At 42.4% G+C, this 19,966-nt stretch overlaps 1 protein-coding gene across 1 annotated transcript in view; it reads right to left on the reverse strand.

The window, feature by feature from the left end:
* Positions 1-11,018: 11,018 nt before the first annotated feature.
* FOXRED1 (FAD dependent oxidoreductase domain containing 1) overlaps positions 11,019-19,966 on the reverse strand; it is a 52,796-nt gene continuing 43,848 nt past the window's right edge. Inside the window, exons 11-12 of the mRNA XM_030221157.1 lie at positions 19,166-19,429; positions 11,019-11,606 (exon numbers count right to left, since the gene is read on the reverse strand). Coding sequence (XP_030077017.1) covers positions 19,175-19,429 — 255 coding nt within the window. The 3' untranslated portion in view covers positions 11,019-11,606; positions 19,166-19,174. The remainder of the gene's footprint in view (positions 11,607-19,165; positions 19,430-19,966) is intronic.

Raw genomic sequence — 19,966 nt, forward strand, 5'->3', positions numbered from 1 at the left:
TGGACTGTTCCACTGTTGTGTGTCTGTGCTTGCTAAACATTCCAAAAATCATATAGAAAATTAATATCCATCAAAACACTGTGAAAAATGATATAGTGGAAGAAAAAAAAAACACTCTACAAATACATGTAGCACATTTAGCTTAACGTTTTACAACACTAGTTCCAGTGTAAAAGATTTTCCCCAAAACTTATGTGTCCCCCAATGTGCTTCACACAGTTGATTCATCAGTAATATTCCTGATAAGGCCACTTGTTTCACCTCTTGGCTTCACACCAGAATTAGCTGGTTTTAGATGGCAATCTTCTTTTTATATAAAATGCTGGAACTCAAACCAACCAATCTCAAATTTGGGTTCTTTCTGAAGACTGGCACTCTGCCTTCCACACACTACAGCAAAAATAATAAGATGCTGGCAGCCTGCCAAAAAAATGAGCTGGACTAAAAGTTGGGAATTAGTAGTTTCCTAAACTGTGACCTGCTTCTTCCTCTGTCGCATGGCAGCCTGCATGTTCAGAGACTGGCCACGCCAGAGCGGAAGAAGCAGGTCACAGTTTAGGAAACTACTAGTTCCCAACTTTTAGTTCAGTTAATTTTCAGCCTGCCTTGATGAACTGCAAACTGGAACATCCCATCACAATACAAATACTGTGCCTTTATTCACTTCACACTTCCGCTAACTCTGTCCAGCAGTGCAGTACATCAGCTTTAGTGGAGCTGAAGCTAAGAAAAGAGTGAGAAGCAATAGTGTTCACACGTTTGCAGATGGTTTATAGAAAACTGTATGGTATTTGTGCTCTGAAGATCTCAAATGGTGAGGATGAGATAGTAGAAATTGGTAGTTGGTAGGGATGAACAGACTGAATAGGCCATAGTCTTTATCTGCTGTAATTTTCTCTGTTTCTTGGATCCAGTTTGTCATTTATCTTAATTATTGATTGGGTGGAATCCAGTCCTATGGGCTGGCACAGGAAGAACCAGTTGAGAAGTTTTGGTCTAAGGCAGGGGTGCAACCCAATCCTTGGGACACACCTAGCCAGTCAGGATTTCAGGATACCACAATAAATATGCATAATATAAAAATGTAAATACAGGCAGTGCATGCAGATTTATCTCATTCATATTTGTTGTGGCTGTCCTGAAAACTTGACTGGCTAGGTGTGTCCCAGGGCCTGGGTTGAGAACTCCTGGTCGAAGGTGATGTAATCTTTCCCCTGTTTCTGGCATAGGTACAAGTCACTTATCCCACTGCTTCTCAACCCAGTCTTTGAGGCAAAATCTAGTCCCATCAGGTTTTCAGGATATCCATAATGAATATGCATGATAGATTTACGTACCAAGGAGGCAGCATATGTAGACCTATCTCACGCATACTCATTGTGAATATTCAGACAACCTGATGGGCCTAGGTGTGCCTCAAGGACTGGACTGAGAAGCACCAACTTATCCCACTGCCTAACATAAGTAGACATTCACTTAAGAAATAATATAATCTTTAAAATTACAATACACTTTTACCCCTATTTGCTAAAATCCATTAGTGCACCAGCATTAACTATGCATTCATTCTGCACCTGGACTGGCTTGCTATACACACTGTAACTTAGATCAGTTCCTTAGCTCTTGCTTAACTATAAAACAAACTTGCCTTGACTTTAACTAACCATCAAATTATCCCAACTGATTCTGCACCACGCATCTTGTTCCCATCATGTATCTGCTCTTGGTCCCTCAGCTATATGGTAAGCTGTATTATAGAGAATCCTTTAACATCATATCTGTTAGTTGAATGTTCTAATGCATGCTTATTAGGTGTATCATTAGTATTAGGCTAACAGTGTATTATATCTCTGGTATTTGAATTCCAGTGCTGTTAAACGTGTACATTTTTGATACTATCACAGTAGTTCCATTATTAGGTTTCAATTTACTGTTTTCAAGTTTACCTCATTTATTGTATTTATGTTTATTCTTGGTTATATTATGCTGTTATTATAAGTTTTATATTAAACTGTACCTAGTGTACAGTGTCTTAGGTGAATCTCTTTTCATAAAGGTGGTTAATAAATCCCAATAAATATTTAATTGAACACATCTAAGAATAAATACATTGCTAAATAAGTTTTTTAAAACATAAAAAGTGGTATACAAATAAATATAAAACAGCTATCAGCTACTTCCCTAGGTCTTCAAAGTAGAAGTGTTGGAGTATATAAACTGATACAATAATTTTATTAATATCTAACGAAAAATTAAAGACCAATGACAAAAGTGGTCCATAAAAAAAAGTTATTGCTACTGAGGACAAATACAATTGTGATTAGAGCTTGTGTTGGAACAATATTTGTTTATTGAAATTCCCCTGCATTTAGGGTGAATCTTTAGAACTTATACAAGTCCTTAGTAAATATGGCCACATTGCTCAATTAAACAGTAACAGAACTCAAGAAAGCTTTGGATAAGGACAAAGTCTCGTTGGTTGCTAAGTGAAAGGAAAGCCTGATGGCAACAAGGGTCTATGAGATTAGATCTGCAATGAAACAGGGCAGACTACATGAAAATGGTTAGGTTACTGATTCCTTTATAGCTAGGGTAGGGAGGAGATGACTTTTGGAATGTATAGAGAAGTTGTTGAATCTGTGTTGAATAAAACTAATACAAGTAAATTGGGCAGTCTGGACCTTATGGATCCTGCTGTTCATATCCTATACTCTATAATCAATTTTCAAGTGGTAGAAAGCAGGTAACCTTTTTTTTTTAATTGCTCCTTGTTTGAGGTCCAAAGTGTAAAACCCTCAGAGGGCCATTCTGCAATTAACCAACTAAGAAATCAACGACAAAATCCAACTGATAGAACCACCAGAAACATGGTGGTTCTTTATGAATTCCTCTTGAGCATGTTCCCCCCACCTCAACTATCTCTAGTGCACTGGAATATTACTCTTTTGCAATATGAAAGGAGCAGGATCAGTTCAGAGGAAACTTCTATATACTGTACAGTGTTTTCTAAGTCTTTACACCCTTGAACATTTCTTACATTGTCATCTAAAAATTACCAATTCAAAATGCATTAAAACAGGTGTGTTTCACTGATCTACACAACATACACATTTCCTGACCCAATACTTGGTGGAAGCTCCTTTTGCAGCAGTAACAACCAGGAGTCGTTCAGGATAAGTGACTATCACAGAGGGTGACGGGTCCTCTTAGCTGAACAGCTCAACCTTTTTCATCTTGTCTAGGTATATCGGTGGTCTGAAGACTTGAACAGATTTTCTGATCGGATTTAGGTCTGGGTTTTGATTGAGCCACTTTGTTCACCTTCCTTTTTCATCTTTAGCTACTCAGTTGTTGCTTTTACATTTACCCTTAAGGTCATTCTCCTACTGAAAGTGAATTTTCTCCCTGGTTCCTAGGCTATGGCTGACCAGAACATGTTTTCCTGCAGGATGTGCATGTACTTTGCACCCATTAATATGTGGCAAAGATGTCATACACATAAAGTAACAAAAATACACCAACTGGAACTAGAAACATACCATTGTTGGCTAACTTCCATCCAGTTATAAAACCATTTTATTGCATGGAGCAGCATTTTAGAAAGGACATTTAAATCAGAATTTAGACATTAAAGTAGTTGGGATGTCTGAAGTTACCCTAGTATCTTAGAAAAGATCTGCTGACACAGCCTGTTGTAAAATACGTGGTAAATGGACGTTTATGTGTTGGTGACCTGCAGCATGAACATCCATTTTAGAAAAATAGACACCTAAAATGATCAAAAGGTAATATAAGAACTTAAATATCTCAGTGGCAGCATATGAACAACTATGTTATGAAATGGCAACATCATCTTTTATGTCAGCCATTTTAGAAAGAGATGATTTCTCCCAAAGCTGTCACAGACCCTACTATCCCTTACCAGTTTCGTTTTGGGGTGGGGGTGACACCAATCACTGGGAGACGCAGGAGGTGACCGCCCCTGATCCCTCCAGTGGAGCGCTCCTCAGTAGGAGCGTTTTCTGAAACCTGGATGTCCAGGCCAGTAGGTCTAACTACAGACATCCATCTTTTTAGACACAGACATTCATTCCCCTTCTAAAATGGGGAATAAATGTCTATTTTGGGGTCTTCCCTATTCCCACCCAGACCACACCTCCTTGACATTAATGGATGTCCAAAATGCAAACGGTGCTTCTATAATTAACTTACTCTGTTATCCCTAAGGGGATGTCATACAAAAACTTCAGTGACTAATTTCAAAGGACATACCCAATAACTAACTAAAATATCAAAGGTAGTAAAGTTCAGATTGCTGTCACAGCATTTATTCGTTTACCCCCAAATAATTTGTCAATGCAATGTGTTGTCACTGTAATGAAAATGATTGTACTCTCAGTTCTCAAAACTCTTTGTGAAACAAAGTGTCCAATGCAAAACTCTAACCTACAAAACCAATACCTTATGAAAAGGTATCTCTTAAAAGGTGTTAAAAAGAGCTTGATGGGAAGCAGATGCCTCTATAGTAGGGCTGTTCATTTAATGTGTTCTGACACGATTAATCGTGTTAAAATTTTTAAACTTGCGCTAATAATTTTAACGTGATTAATCGCGTCATGCTGCTCTCTCCTACCGCTGCCCCCTCCCTCTCCGGTGCTCCTGCAGCTTGTTCTGTCCTACCTGCCACTGTACAATGGCAGCCTTTTCTTTTCTGCTACCCCGCTCTCTGGCATTTCATCCCACCACCCTCCGAACTTGCCTTGTACACACAGCGGCATTAAGCACACTCTGCTCCACTCCTCTCTGTATCTGGAGCCCTCCCTTTCTAGCGTCCTGTCTTCTCTGATGAAACTTCCCGTTTCCTGCTGCAGGAGTCAGACGCTAGAGAGGGAGGGCTCCAGTTACAGAGAGGAGCAGAGCAGCATGTGGTTAATGCCGCCATGTGTACAAGGAAGTTCAGAGGGCCATGTGCGGTGGGGGTGGGATGAAATGCCAGGCAGCCCAGTGGCAGCAGAGAAAATGCTGTCAGTGTGTGGCATACAGGAGAGAATAAGCTGCAGGAGCATTGGGGAGGGAGGAGGACAGTGGTAGGAGAGAAAAATATATGCAGGCGGGAGGAAGAGTAAGAGACTCATGGGGTGGTAAGAAAGAAAAGAAAAAGCTGTCTGTGTGTGTTTGGGGGGGGGGGGGGGAGGGTGTTTGGAGAGAATGCGGGGCAGCTGGAGAGAAAAAGCTGCAGGAGCTCCCAGGGGAAGGAGAAATGAGATTGTACCAGTGGAGAGGAGAGGAAGGGAAGGGATGAGATGAGATGGTGCCCATAGAGAGGAAGGGAAGAGAAGAGAGACGGACGAGTTGGTGCCCATAAAGAGGAAGGGAAAGAGAGGAGATGGTGCCCATGTGGTAGGAGGAGAGACCAGAGATGGTGCCCATGGGTGAAGGGGAAGGAAAGGGATAGAAACAAGACAGATATGAGGAAGAAAAATGGCAGAAAATTGAATGTGAAAGATGTTATAGGGGAAGAAGTGAAGAGAGAAGGAGAGAAAAGAAATAGGAGAGAGGGGGCCCTGAAAATAGAGTTCAGAGCACAGAGGAACAGAACCAGAGAGACGGAATAAGATGATTAGGAAAAATAAAATCACCAAACAACAAAGGTAAGAAAAATGATTTTCAGTTTAGTAATTGAAGTACAATATGTCAGTTTTGAGAATTGACAGCTGCAGTCTATATTTTGCACTATACAGGTGAAAATGTGAGGTGGCCACCCCATGCGCGCAACAGCGCGATTAAAACATTTAATCGCACCCGGTCATGCAATTAACCCTTTAATCGGTGAACAGCCCTACTCTATAGTAGTGAAGTATTGATTTAAATCAGACCCACATTGCTGTTCTAAATTTTTCACCATGAACCTCCTTTCAAGCTGTATGGGGACTGGGCCACCACCACATGCTGTAGTTTTAGCTGGAAGCTTACTCACAGCTCTAAAGGGTCAGAATTCACAGTATCATGTGCTGTAGGTGAAATTACTATTTTCTTGGACAGGTTCTCAAAAAAGAAAGTTTTGGGCATTAAAAGCAATGCCAGGACTATTCCATGGTTACCATAATTAAAAGACTAGAATAAGAGGCATCTTAAATGAGGTAAGAGGGTCTCAAGCTATCTGATTTGACTGGCTAAATTCCTCACTTCAATGTCTGAGAGAAGGAGCACTTTTTGTGTCATTAAGCAACTCCCAAAACAGTAGGATACTTGGTTGCATTTTTTACTTAGCCATTTTTTCTGTTTAAGTTGCCAGCTCAACTGGAACCTGCCTCTATACTGTGCAACAGTACTTTGAGCCATTGCAAATACTGTGGGATTTTCCCCCTATTTTGATTCCCTGGTCTATTTAGTGCTGTGACTCTTCAAACAGAGCACACAAACAGGAGCTCCCTCTGTAACTCAGTATGCATGAACCATAATTTCAACCCACAGCAGCTATCACTTATCCATGGTTGGAACTCCACTCCCCTACGGCTATGAACACTGACACTGCAGTATCCCCATTCAACCCTGCTCCAGGAAATCAGACCCAGGTCTTCTGTACTACTGATGGGTTTTAGCTCCCATTCCAAAAGCATAATGGAAACAATCACTGTTTCAGTAGACAAGCACTATTACAGTTCCGAGAATGCATAGAGCTTAAACAGGCTGAACATGGCCCTTAAAAGGAAGCCATTTTCTCTGCTAAAGTGGAATAGAAGGAAGATCCCAAGGCTCTATTTCCACATTGTGGTCTAGCTAATAGCACATAACTCAACACTCAGTACACCATGAACTCTGTTTGTAAAATAGGCTTTTATTTTTAATTTTATATAAACATTCTTAAAATGAAATGTTACATTTAAAAAAAATTGAAATGGAGATATTCCTCTTTCAGAGGTTCTTTTACAAAGGTGCAAGAAAAAGTGGCCTCAGCGCATCCTTACAAGGGTCTTTCCCGAACACTGTCATTTCGTCTCCCAACTGGAAAATGGACGATTTCCAATTTCTGGCATTAATGGCCATGCACTAATTGGTAGTACTGCAGAAAGCGAGCAAAAACTTTGAATGTGACTAACACCACCCAATCAGAAAAAGGCAAATAAATGAGGGAAAAGACCTCAGAAAATGGTGACCTGCTACTCCAAGCCTGTAGCAATTAGACCATCCTGGTCACATGTCTTCTCTGTATAATCATCAGTCAACCTCCCCCCCCCCCCCCCCCCAAGGGTTGTGCAAAATTATTTGTCTCTCTTTTTATATATTTTTTCTGGAATTTTTTAATTGCATCATGCATCAACTTGAAAAGAAAAAAAAGATTATAACTGTGTAACCAGCGCATCCCACTGCCAACCGTATAAAAATAAAGGTTCAGCTTAACTGACTGAGCTTGACTGTGTGTAGTTATCACAAATGGCAACCAAGATCCAACGGACCCGTTTCACCAGAAGGCTTCTTCAGGGGACACAAGATACCCAATTCGTCGATACCAGTTCAGGCTCAGCAGTGGTGCTACAAAAAACAAAACAAAAAGTTACACATAAAATAGTCTCAAAAACTCTCCATAGTGTTACTCATAGCAAAAAGGAGAAAAAATGAAAAGCAAACCATGACGGCAGCTGACCTTAACCAGTGCTCCGTCTGTTGGAGCTTGAATGCAGGAGCCCAAAAAAAACACCAATATATACTAAAACGCCCATGCATGGGTGCTGGTGAGCCTGTCAATTCTCAGCCAGCTGCCCCTGACAGCCAGCCATTCGTGAATGTCAATGTCCACACTTACGTGCTAGAGAACCAGTCAGGAAAAAAAAACAGCAGTACCTGATAGCTAACGTAATTAAATGGACAAGCTCATGCTCCAATACCAGCTGGGATCTAAACTGCACCTAAAATTATGAAAATAGAAAAAGGGAAAAAAGGAAAAAGAAAAAGAAGGGTGCTGAAATGTCTATATCGACAACACTGAATGCATTCAAAAAAACGTCACCCAGTCAATCTTCGCGTTGAGGCCATGTGGTTCCGTGGACCCCAAACGGAAAATCCAACGCTGTTCCAACTGTATCAGTCTCTTGTTGACATCACCACCCCAAGCTCTAGGGGTAATGCTGTCAATTACTCTTACCGAAAAATCGTCCAAAGAATGCGAACATTGTATACAGTGGGACACCAAAGGTGCCCCCATCCTTTGATGTAAAATACTGTGTCTGTGTTCATTGATGCGGATATTCAGTGATCTGGTAGTTTTCCTGATGTACAATTTTGGACAAGTGCACCGCAATGCATACACTACATAGGATGATCTACAGTCAGTGTGGCGATTTTTTTGTCCACAGGATTGGTCCAAACATCACCTTCCAAAGTGATGTCACAGGTCTTGCAATGCCCGCATTTAAAGTGTCCTTTCTCACTAGAGTCCACTGCGACCACTGGCACCGGAGGTAATTCAGACGGGCTGATGATTTCTTTGATGTTCCTCTCCCGAGAAAATGCGATCATCAGTTCTTGATCACTGAACACTGCATGTGATCTCATCACATCCCAGTGTTTATGGAATATATTGGCCAACACTTCACCACCCTTGATATGCCGCATTACACACACCATTCTGTGATCTTTGCCATCCACTGACTTAAGTAAAAACAATAAGTCACGGTTCATGTAACAGGCCCTGCGATATGCCTCAACACGAAGACTGACTGGGTGGCGTTTTTTTGAGTGCATCCAGTGTTGTCAATATAGACATTTTGGCACCCTTATTTTTCTTTCCTTTTTTCCCTTTTTTTGTTTTAATAATTTTAGGTGCAGTTTGGATCCCAGCTGGTATTGGAGCATGGGCTTGTCCATTTAATTACGTTAGCTGTCAGGTACTGCTGTTTTTTTTTCCTGACTGTTTCTCTAGCACGTAAGCGTGGACATTGACGTTCACGAATGGCTGGCTGTCAGGGGCAGCTGGTTGAGAACTGATAGGCTCACCAGCACGCATGCGTGGGCATTTTAGTATATATTGGCATTTTCTTTCGGGCTCCTGCATTCAAGCTCCAACAGACAGAACACTGGTTAAGGTTAGCTGCCGTCATGGTTTGCTTTTCATTTTTTCTCCTTTTTGTTGAGTATGAGTAACACTATGGAGGGTTTTTGTGACTATTTTATGTTTAATTTTTGTTTTGTTTTTTTGCAGCACCACTGCTGAGCCTGAACTGGTATCGATGAATTGGGTATCCTGTGTCCCCTGAAGAAGCCTTCTGGTGAAACGGGTCTGTTGGATCTTGGTTGCCATTCATGATAACTACACATAGTCAAGCTCAGTCAGTTAAGTTAAGCTGAACTTTTATTTTTCTACGGTTGGCAGTAGGAGCACAACCCTTGTGGTTGGCTGGGGTTTTTTTGACCGATGATTATACAGAGAAGACATGTGACCAGGATGGTCTAATTGATACAGGCTTGGAGTAGCAGGTCACCATTTTCTGAGGTCTTTCCCCTCATTTTTTGCCTTTTTTTGATTGGGTGGTGTTAGTCACATTCAAAGTTTTTGCTCGCTTTCTGCAGTACTACAGAGGTTGACTAAGTGAGCTTTCCCCTCTTTGTTGTGCATGCACTAATACTGCCAATAGCGCACAGCTATTAACAAAGATTAGCATGTGAACCGTTACCACCCATCTACTTTGTAGGCGATAAAGGAAAGGTAAAGGGAAATGGGACTTGATATACCACCTTTCTGAGGTTTTTGCAACTACATTCAAAGCGGTTTACATATATTCAGGTACTTATTTTGTACCAGGGACAATGGAGGGTTAAGTGACTTGCCAGAGTCACATGGAGCTGCAGTGGTAATCGCCCCAAGATCAAAGTCCACTGCATCAACTACTAGGCTACTCCTCCACTCCAGGTTTCATGCACTAATCACATGCTAATTAGTACATCAGCACTGGTGATGCACTAACTAGCATAGAAATGCCCACTCTCCACCTTCAAGACACTCCCATCTGTGAAAACAATTTTTTTTAGCACGCGTGGTGTGGTAAGCACACACCAACGCTTACTGCAGGTCAGTAAAAGGACCACTCAATCAGATATGCAGAACAATTAACCTTAGTTCTTTTTGTGTAAGCAATGTTCTTAACATGAAGGAAAATTGCGTATTTCTGAAATGTAGACAATTAAACCATCAAACTGATTGGACGCTGCCATGTTTCCCTGTTTTCAATCTCCTTTGAAATTAATAACACTCTGCTTGGCTAAATCAAGTTAAGGAGCCAAGGAGAGAAGACGTGATTGAAAGGGGGGGGGGGGGGGGGGAAGACTCCACTGGAAAATTCTTACTGTCATCATGCTCTTTAGTTTGTTCAAACTACTTAGTATTACACATGACTTGATAGCTTTGCAGTAGAACATGTGGAATAGCATTATCAGGTTTAATATGATGTACGTATAACAGAAGTGTTTTGTGTTAGGCTTAAAAGAGCGTGAACAAAAGATATAGCATAATCAGGAGGAAAGGAATCTAGAATCTACATCTGATCAGTAGTGGGGGAGTATCAGAGAAACTGTATGTTACTTGTTCTACAAATAAATGTATTTAAGTTTTAAATGCTGCCCCTTTGGTTTTAAAAATTACCCACTCTATGTGGCATTCAGTGGAGATTTTCCCAGGAGTGGGGATTGCTATAACATGCACAGTTTATTTTCAAAATGACATACCTGCAGTAGGTGCAAGTATCCTAGGGTATTTTAATCATTTTTTAAAATGGAATTATGGGGTCCTTAGATCCATTTTTCAGCAAACCTGCAAAAAATGCCTTTTAAAAATTTTTGCCGAAAATGGACGTGCATCAAAATCAAAAGTGGCACGCATCCATTTTGGGTTTGAGGCTTTACCGCCAACCACTTACCTAGTGGTAAAGACTCACGCGGTAATGACCTACGATCGTCAGATGCCACTTGGCGCGTCTATTGGATGTGCACCAAAAATGAAATTAATGCAAGAGCCACGCGGTAGCTGGGCGGTAACTCCATTTTGGAACGCCTTGAGCGGGCGTAGACGCTTATGCGGCTTAGTAAAAGGGCCCCTATGCGTGCACTTAATAGTTTGAAAACTGGTGCATAAACCTGGGGTTAAAAACTATCCAGTTACTGCAGTATTGCAGACAGTTTGAAAATTGCCCTCAAAACGTGTACAATATCAGCTGCCAGGATGCCTGCCACATGTTCTTCCAAAGGGCACTCAAAACAGGAATTGACATTATGAGAAAATTACTGAACTGAAAATATATTTGGAACTGGGTTGAATTCCACAGCCTACAGCAAACCTAGCTCCTAATATGCATAATATTTTTTTTCTATATTAAAAATGTTATGCTCTCTTTAGGAATAAGATTGTCCAGTTGCTTACAAATATTTTTATAAGAACCTTAGCAACTCTTTTTCCTGTTGTGATGGGTCCTGCTTTGTTTGGTTGTTTTGGGGTTTTTCTTTTTTTTTTTGCTGACCACTCCGTACACCTTGAGGATTTGCAAAGTTGGCTAATTCTCACAGCAGCTTTATAAACGAAATGGCAGCCTGCTGCTTCACATATCTCATCAAACCACCTGCAGGGAAAAACAGCATTCATTTTACTTTGGGAAACAGGCCACATAGCTGAGTTCTCTCTCAAGATCAAAGTCTATGAAGAGCACTAGCTAAACCTGCAAAACGTTTGCAGTCAAATTAGCATTTCTAGTGAAACATCCCTTCCCCTGCACTCCATCCCTCTGCTTTCTTCACCATTATAAGGGCAAGCACTGTCCTGTGCTACCACAGCCTTCTACCTCATCATCATGCCCATTCTGCTGATATAATGCACAGAAGCTGCATATGTAACTGACCCTGTGGATTTCAAAATCTACTGTGATAAATCTTGCATTTGTCAGCTTGTGGCCACTGTTGCTGCTATGCTCATTAGAGAGAGCTTATATGCTTATCTTTATCTGGGGTTCTCAACCCAATCCTTAGGACAAACCCAGTCAGTCTGGTTTTCAGGATACGGACAATGAATATGCATGAGAGATTTGCCTACACAGGAGAAGTGAATGCACAGCTGGTCAGGTTTTCAGGATGTTCACAATGAATATGAATGAGAGAAGTTTGCAGGTACTCGGCCTCCTTTGCATGCAAATTCCTCATGAATATTCATTGTGGATATTCTGAAAATCTGAATGGCTGTGGGGTCTCCAAGACAAATTTGGGAAGCTCATCTTAATACCCTTTTCTGCTGATTGTTTGTGGCCACCACTGTGCGCTGTGAGCTCTAAATACACACACTAACCACTACGAATAGAGAAGGATGAGAGACAATGGTTTAAATACATGCAAGCAATCAATGTAGGGAAGAAACATCTTGCTAAGAAGATTAAAGTCCTCCAGAATAAACCAAAATTAATTCTTCTCTATATGGTCTTTCAAACTTTGACCCAGAAAAATTCAGAGAATTTGGTTATGCACGTAAGGATCGGGGGGGGGGGGGGGGGGGGGGGGGGTCTTTTTCCTGGTGGTACATGCTGGTATTGGGTCCTGACCCCTTTTCTTCTGCCTGCCAAAAATATCCTGCGGTTTCCTGGACTTACAGCACTGATGCGACATGACAGAGGCAATGCTGCACACTTCAATGAAGTCAACAGTATGTTCCTCAGCAGCTCGGCTGCATAGTTGAAAGCCTGTTGCATCCCACCCTCTCCAACAGGAAGTCTGCGTCAGAGTGGGCAGGATGTAGCAGACGTTATGCACACGTTTTCAAGGGCCCAGCTCTGCACTCACTGCAATGGCCCAGCAGAGGTACAATGGTGGTGGCTGTAGCAAGGGAAACAGAACGAGGGTGAAGGAAGAAAAGAAATGTGGCAGGGGAAAGGAAGATGGAAGATATGCTGGAAATGGAAGGGGGGGGGGAGAAAGAGGAGCGACTGCGGGTTGGGAAGGGAAAGGGTGACACTGGGCACCTGAGCAGAGGATAGGGAAAAGAAGGGAAGAGAAAAGACGACAGCGGGAGATGCAGCACAAGTTAAATTGGAAGAGAGGTTGATGGGGAGACAGAAAAGAATACTGGACAGAAGGCTTTAAGTGGATACCATCATAACAAAATCAGATTAGCAAAATCAAGGCATTGAACCTACTCAAGGAGCGACTCAGATTTGGAGCATATTATGAAACTTGATCATAAAGTATCGATATTTGTGACTCACTGAGTGAATTGGTACCTAATGTGGGATATGTGACTTATTTATAACACAAGATAAGAGGGGTATCAACTGCATAATCCTGCAAAACGTCAGCCTCCGGTAGGGACCAATTGCATCTTTAAAAAATGAAAAATGTTTATCAATAAAAAAGAAATATTTGTAACATAGCAAACTTTTAGACACTTGTAATTTTTAGGCTATAGAACATGGAAAACATCAAAGTTGTGAAAAATTGCATAGTCCCTTTCTACTGACCCTGTAGTATACAAAAATTTCAAACATGAAAGTTGCCCAAATTTACCTCTCCAAACTTTTAAAGCCTATGGTGCTGATTTTCGAAGCGTATGAATGTCTCAAAATGCCCAAAAGGACATCAACATGCTTGAAACGTCCAAATTATCCATTTTACAATGGCATAAAAGGAATGCCCAACACTGCAGTATGTCTAAATAGCAAGGGGGCATGCTGTGGGCACATTTTAGGCTGGACTGGTGTGAGCATCAGGATATCCAATAGCGATTACCGAATGGGAAGAAACATCCAAGTTTAAAAAGGACGTCCTAAATTAGACCTGTTTCAGTCATGTCCAGGGTACAAAAAGGTGCTCTGATTAAGTGGCTGATCAGTGGAGGGATTAAGGCATGACACCTCCTTAATCCCCCAGTGGTTGCTGTCCCCCTCCCTCTCCCGAGGGTGAAGCTGAAAGGGGATACCAGGCTAAATGACAAATTTAATGTGGACAAATGCAAAGTGATGCACATTGGTAAGAATAATCCGAATCATAATTACCTAATGCTAAAGTTCACCTTAGGAGTCAGCACCCCCCCCCCCCCCCCAAAAAGATCTGTGTCATTATAGACAATATGCTGGAGTGTTCTGCCCAGTGTGCAGTGGTGGTGGTGGTGGTGGCGGCAGTGGCCAAAAAAGCAAACAGGATGCTAGGAATTATTAGGAAAGGGATGATAAGTAAGACCAAGATTATAATGCCTCTGTATTGCTCCATTACATTCAATTCTGGTTGTCATATCTCAAAAAAGATATAGCGAAATTATAAAATGTTCAAAGAAGAGCAAACAAAATGATAAAGGGGATGGAATTCTTCTCATATGAGGAAAGGCTCCAAGAGGTTAGGGCACCTCAGCTTAGAAAAGAGACAGCTGAGTGGGGGATACGATTGAGGTCTACAAATTTCTGAGTGTGAAGAACTGGTAAAAGTGAATCGATTTTTCAAAATGTACAAAGACCAGGGGACACTCAAAAGTATCTTCATGTAATTTCATTAAAATAAATAAGAGGAAATATTTTTTCACTCAAAGAACAGTTAAGCTCTGGAACTCATTGCTGGAGGATGTGGTACCAGCGGTTAATGTATCTAGGATTAAAAAAAAAAGATTTGGACAAGTTCCTGGAGGAAAAAGTTCATAGTTTTCTATTGAGACTGACTTGGTGGAAGCCACTGCTTGCCTTGGGATTGGTAGCATGGAATGTTGCGTCTATTTGGGTTTCTATCAGGTACTTGTGACCTGGATTGGTCACTGATGGACGCAGGATACTGGGCTAGATGGACAATTGCTCTGACCCAGTATGGCTGTTCTTATTTGTGGTCAGTTGTGGAAGGTGTGCATAGAAGGCTTGTATACAGTGACATGCTTCCTTGTACTGATATCAGGCAATTGTCAATGTAAGAAAATATGATAAGACCTGTTTGTGCAGGTTGGCCATTTTGGTAGGGAGGCGTTTCATGAAGACTCATGGGATTGATAAGAGGCCAGCTGGCACAACAATCTCTCATAGAAATGTCCAGTGAGTGGAGTGACTTGGGATATGTGTACAGGTGTCCCTGAGATCCAAAGAAGTCCGCCAATTATTGTGATGAGAAAGGAAAGGCATCCCGTCATAATAGCCCCGTAACAAAATAGCCCTAGACAAAATGGTCCCTCACACAAAATAACCCTTGACAAAAATAGGTATCTCTCAAAATTAAAAAAAAAAAAATTACTTAAATTTTATCAGCCAAGCCACAATATCTGGTATCAATGCAAAACATATGAGAATGTAAAATAGCGACTTGTTCTTCATAAAACCAATCAATCAAAGAAACTGACAGAAACATGCCAACATGCTAAAAGAAAAATATATATGTTAAATTAAAAAAAGTAATAAAAAATAAATAATAAATAGGCCATCAGAAAAAAAAGTTACAAGGTTGTTGCCAAGTTATGCAAACTGTCGCTAAACAGTCTTTCCCCAAATCAAGCCAGTCTTAATACAAAATGGAACAATAACCACAACTACAAGAATATTTGTAATAATATACATAAAAATATGTATTCTTAAAAAATGGCACTCCTGAGAAACATGCAATGTAACTCTACATCCTAGTCTGCGATGGACACTATCAACACATTAGTAGCTTAAAATATGTATATGCCTGACGAATGCTCCTACTTTCTTAAACATGCCAATAGTAAAAATAAAAAAAAGGGGAGTGGAGTCTCACACAGGTGGAAACTAATGTTATTAAAAAAGCATAGTAATCTAATATAATAAAACGCACCGTGAACGTTCTGAAGACAACGTTCTGTGAAGCCGGAAGTTTGAAGCCGGAAGCTTCAAGCCCTGAAGCCTTGAAGCCTTGAAGCCATCTGACGTCACTCCCAGTGAAGCCTTCAAGCCAGCCAGCCGTCTCTGCCCCGCCCTCGCCTCAAACCAAACAAATCGGGAAGCGAAGCGTCAGGGAAGGAGGCGGCGCTCCCGACGTCTAGCCTTCCCTTCGCGGAACACAGCGAAGGGAAAGCTAGACGTCGGGAGCGCCGCCTCCTTCCCTGACGCTTCGCTGCACGAACCGCCACGGAGGTAAAGTTAAAACGAAGAAGAAAAAAAAAAAAAAGGGATGCATGGATGCGAACGGGGGGGCATGGATGCGAAGGGGGGGGGGGGGAGAAGAGGGCGGGCCAGGCTGGGACATGGGAGAGAGAGTAGCATGGATGCGAGGGGGGGGTCATGGAAGGGCAAGAGGGGACTTGCTGGAAAAGGATGAATGGAGGCGGCAGGGGACAGAGGAGCATGGATGGGTATGGATTAGGAGGGCAGGGCACAGGGAGAGAGGGGAATTACTAGAAATGGATGAATGGAGGGGGCAGGGGAAAGAGGAGCATGGATGGGCATGGATTGGGAGGGCAGGACTCAGGGAGAGAGGGAAATTGCTGGATAGGGAAAAATGGAGGGGCCAGGTGACAGATGAGCATGGATGGGCATGGATTGGAAGGGGCACGACACAGGGAGAGGGGAATTGCTGGATAGGGATGAATGGATGGGACAGATGGGCATGGATGGATATGGATTGCACAGCAGGCCTCAGGCATAGAGGGGAAATGCTGGATAGGGAAAAATGGAGGGGCCAGGTGACAGAGGAGCATGGATGGGCATGGATTGGAAGGGCAGGACTCAGGGAGAGGGGAATTGCTGGATAGGGATGAATGGAGGGGACAGATGGGCATGGATGGATATGGATTGCACAGCAGGCCTCAGGCAGAGAGGGGAAATGCTGGATAGGGAAAAATGGAGGGGCCAGGTGACAGATGAGCATGGATGGGCATGGATTGGAAGGGCAGGACTCAGGGAGAGGGGAATTGCTGGATAGGGATGAATGGAGGGGACAGATGGGCATGGATGGATATGGATTGCAGAGCAGGCCTCAGGCAGAGAGGGGAAATGCTGGATAGGGAAAAATGGAGGGGCCAGGTAACAGAGGAGCATGGATGGGCATGGATTGGAAGGGCAGGACTCAGGGAGAGGGGAATTGCTGGATAGGGATGAATGGAGGGGACAGATGGGCATGGATGGATATGGATTGCAGAGCAGGCCTCAGGCAGAGAGGGGAAATGCTGGATAGGGAAAAATGGAGGGGCCAGGTAACAGAGGAGCATGGATGGGCATGGATTGGAAGGGCAGGACTCAGGGAGAGGGGAATTGCTGCATAGGGATGAATGGAGGGCACAGATGGGCATGGATGGATATGGATTGCAGGGCAGGCCTCAGGCAGAGAGGGGAAATGCTGGATAGGGATGAATGGAGGGGGCAGGTGACAGACAAACATGGATGGCCATGGATTGGGAGGGCACGACTCAGGGACAGAGGGGAATTGCTGGAAAAGGATGAATGGAGGGGGCAGGGGACAGATGGCCATGGATTGGGAGGGCACGGCTCACACTCTCTCTCTCATATACAATGTCTTTCTGACTCTCACTCTCACACACTCTGTCTCACACAGTATCACATTCACTCTCTATGTGCCACACAGTCACTCACACACTCGCTTGGTGTCATACACTCACTCTCACAGACAATCTGTGTCTCACACACACTCTCTCTCTTGCCCACACACACACACTCTCTCTCACACTGTGTCTCACATACAGACTTGCACACACTCTCATTCTCACACACACTCTCTCACAAACACACTCACACCCAGACTCACTCTCTCTCACACACTCACACTTGCACTCTGACTCTCAAACAGTCACTCTCACATACACTCTCCCAAACATACACACTCCAAGGAAAACCTTGCTAGCGCCCGTTTCATTTGTTTTGGAAACGGGCCTTTTTTACTAGTAATATATAAATAATATAAGCTAACGTTCTATATCTGAAAAGACCCGACACACTGAACAGATTGTGGTATAATTGAGAGACATCAGTACTGTAAAATTATGCTTCTTTTTAAAATAACTATAGTAGACTGTAAACAGCCAAAAAATACAGAAAGGCACTCACCATTAACACAAACATACACTGGGAGTGGAGCACCGCTATACTAATAAAAATTTAAAAAAAAAGGCATGTTTGAGCAATGAATTTAAACTGAACCACAAATGCCAATGGCTCAGTATTCTAAACAACTGGTTGCAGCTAGTAATAGTAAGTGAGCATTGCCTGATTGGGCCATTTTGTCGGGGGGGGGGGGGGGGGGGGGGGAGGGGGGGCTAATATGTTGGGTTGTTTTGTCAGGGCCTAATATGTCAGGGCCATAATGTGGGCAGGCCGTTTTGTTAGGGGCTTTTTTTGTTAGCCCCGACAAAAAAAACAAAAAAAAATATTTTGACTCGGTACCATCTCATACATATTCGTTGTGGGAATCTTAAAAACCTGATTGCCTAGGTGTGTCCTGAGGACTGTGTTGAGAACCCCCCGACTTAGATATAAAATAAGTAGTTACAGTAGCAGGTTGAGAACCAGGGTTCAAATTCTGCTTCCCCCACTGATGGTCCTTGTGACCTCAGGTAAATTGCTTCACCTTCTATTGCTTCAGGCACAGCTTAGATTGTAAGTACACTTGGACAGGGGAACTAACATGTACTCCTGAATTTGGAATTTACTTTCAGTTTGGATTTAGAAAAAAGTGAGTCATTTGCATTTTAAATCTATAGCCAAATCCAGTCCAAAATCTTTTGACAGTTTTCATGACCTGGGACCTTTCATCATGCTTAAATGCAGAAGAAACTATAGCTCTGTTGCTAAGATGGGGAAGTGGTGGTAGGTGCAGTGACTTTGATGACCAGGGCTTGGCAGGTTGGGAGTTGATGAGGGGGGGGGGGGTGTCTAAAAATCATTACCTATAAAAAGTATTTTGTATCCACCTGCCTGAGGTGGTGATGTGCCGTGCCCTCCTGAAGAGTCCTCCACTAGCTGTGAGCTAGTCTAAATCTAGGGACACTTTTGAGATTAGGAAGATTGAAGGAGGCAAGTTGTTTCCTTTCTATACATGCCTGTCAATAAGTGGACATCTGGCCTAGCACACTTCAGGAAAAGAAAGATGGCAACCAAACATAAGTTCAAGTCAGAGGAAGGGTGGACACAAGAAACAAAGAAATGGGAGACAGGTAGACTGGGAGCCAAGCACATGGATAAGCTTACATTTCTTTACTTACATTCAACTGTCAGACAATATTTCTCTCCAAAGCTTTTTCTCCATTATATATCCTTTCAAAGGAGAAGGTGCCGAGGTCAAGGGTCTGATAACTCCCATCTAGGATGAGCTCAGCAATGGCTCTTCCCACTGCTGGAGACTGCTGCAAGCCATGCCCACTGAAGCCTGTGGCAAAAAACATGTTCTGGACCAATGGGTGGTTCCCCAAAATGGCATTCTGGTCGAAGGTGTTATAGTCATAATAGCCAGCCCAGCCACCCTTCACCTGCAAGGAAAAGCAAAGAAACCTTGTCTGTTGCTCAAGAAAGAAACTGAAATATATGCTTAGAAATCAACAACCAACTCAACTTTATTAGATGTTCTGTGAAGTTTAAATTATCTTTATTCTTTCCAACCCGATGGAAACTTGGAAAGAATTATATAAAAATGGGGGTCAAGAATGTCTGTTTGTAGACAAAATAACTCTGAAAATTTAATGGAATTGGATGACACTTGACAATTGGGGAAAAAAACTGGTAAAAAGGCACAAAGTTTGAAAATGGACCAGATTGGATAGAGGGTTTCAGAGAAATAAGGCCTCCCCCTCCCCCCCAAAAATGACCAATGTATTTCTATGGGAAAACGACTTCAACTTTCTGGAGTACAGAAACCTGAATACAGTGAAAAGTTAAGCAATTCTTCCTCAAATACGTTTCAATGTTCTCTATTCCCAACCCCCCACCCCCTGCAAAACTACCTTGCAACTGCCCTACCAACCCTCAAGCTAAGCCCACCCCCAAAACCATACCCCCTATTAAGTGCC

The sequence above is a fragment of the Microcaecilia unicolor genome, chromosome 12, assembly GCF_901765095.1.
Source record: "Microcaecilia unicolor chromosome 12, aMicUni1.1, whole genome shotgun sequence".
Classification (NCBI taxonomy): Eukaryota; Metazoa; Chordata; class Amphibia; order Gymnophiona; family Siphonopidae; genus Microcaecilia; species Microcaecilia unicolor.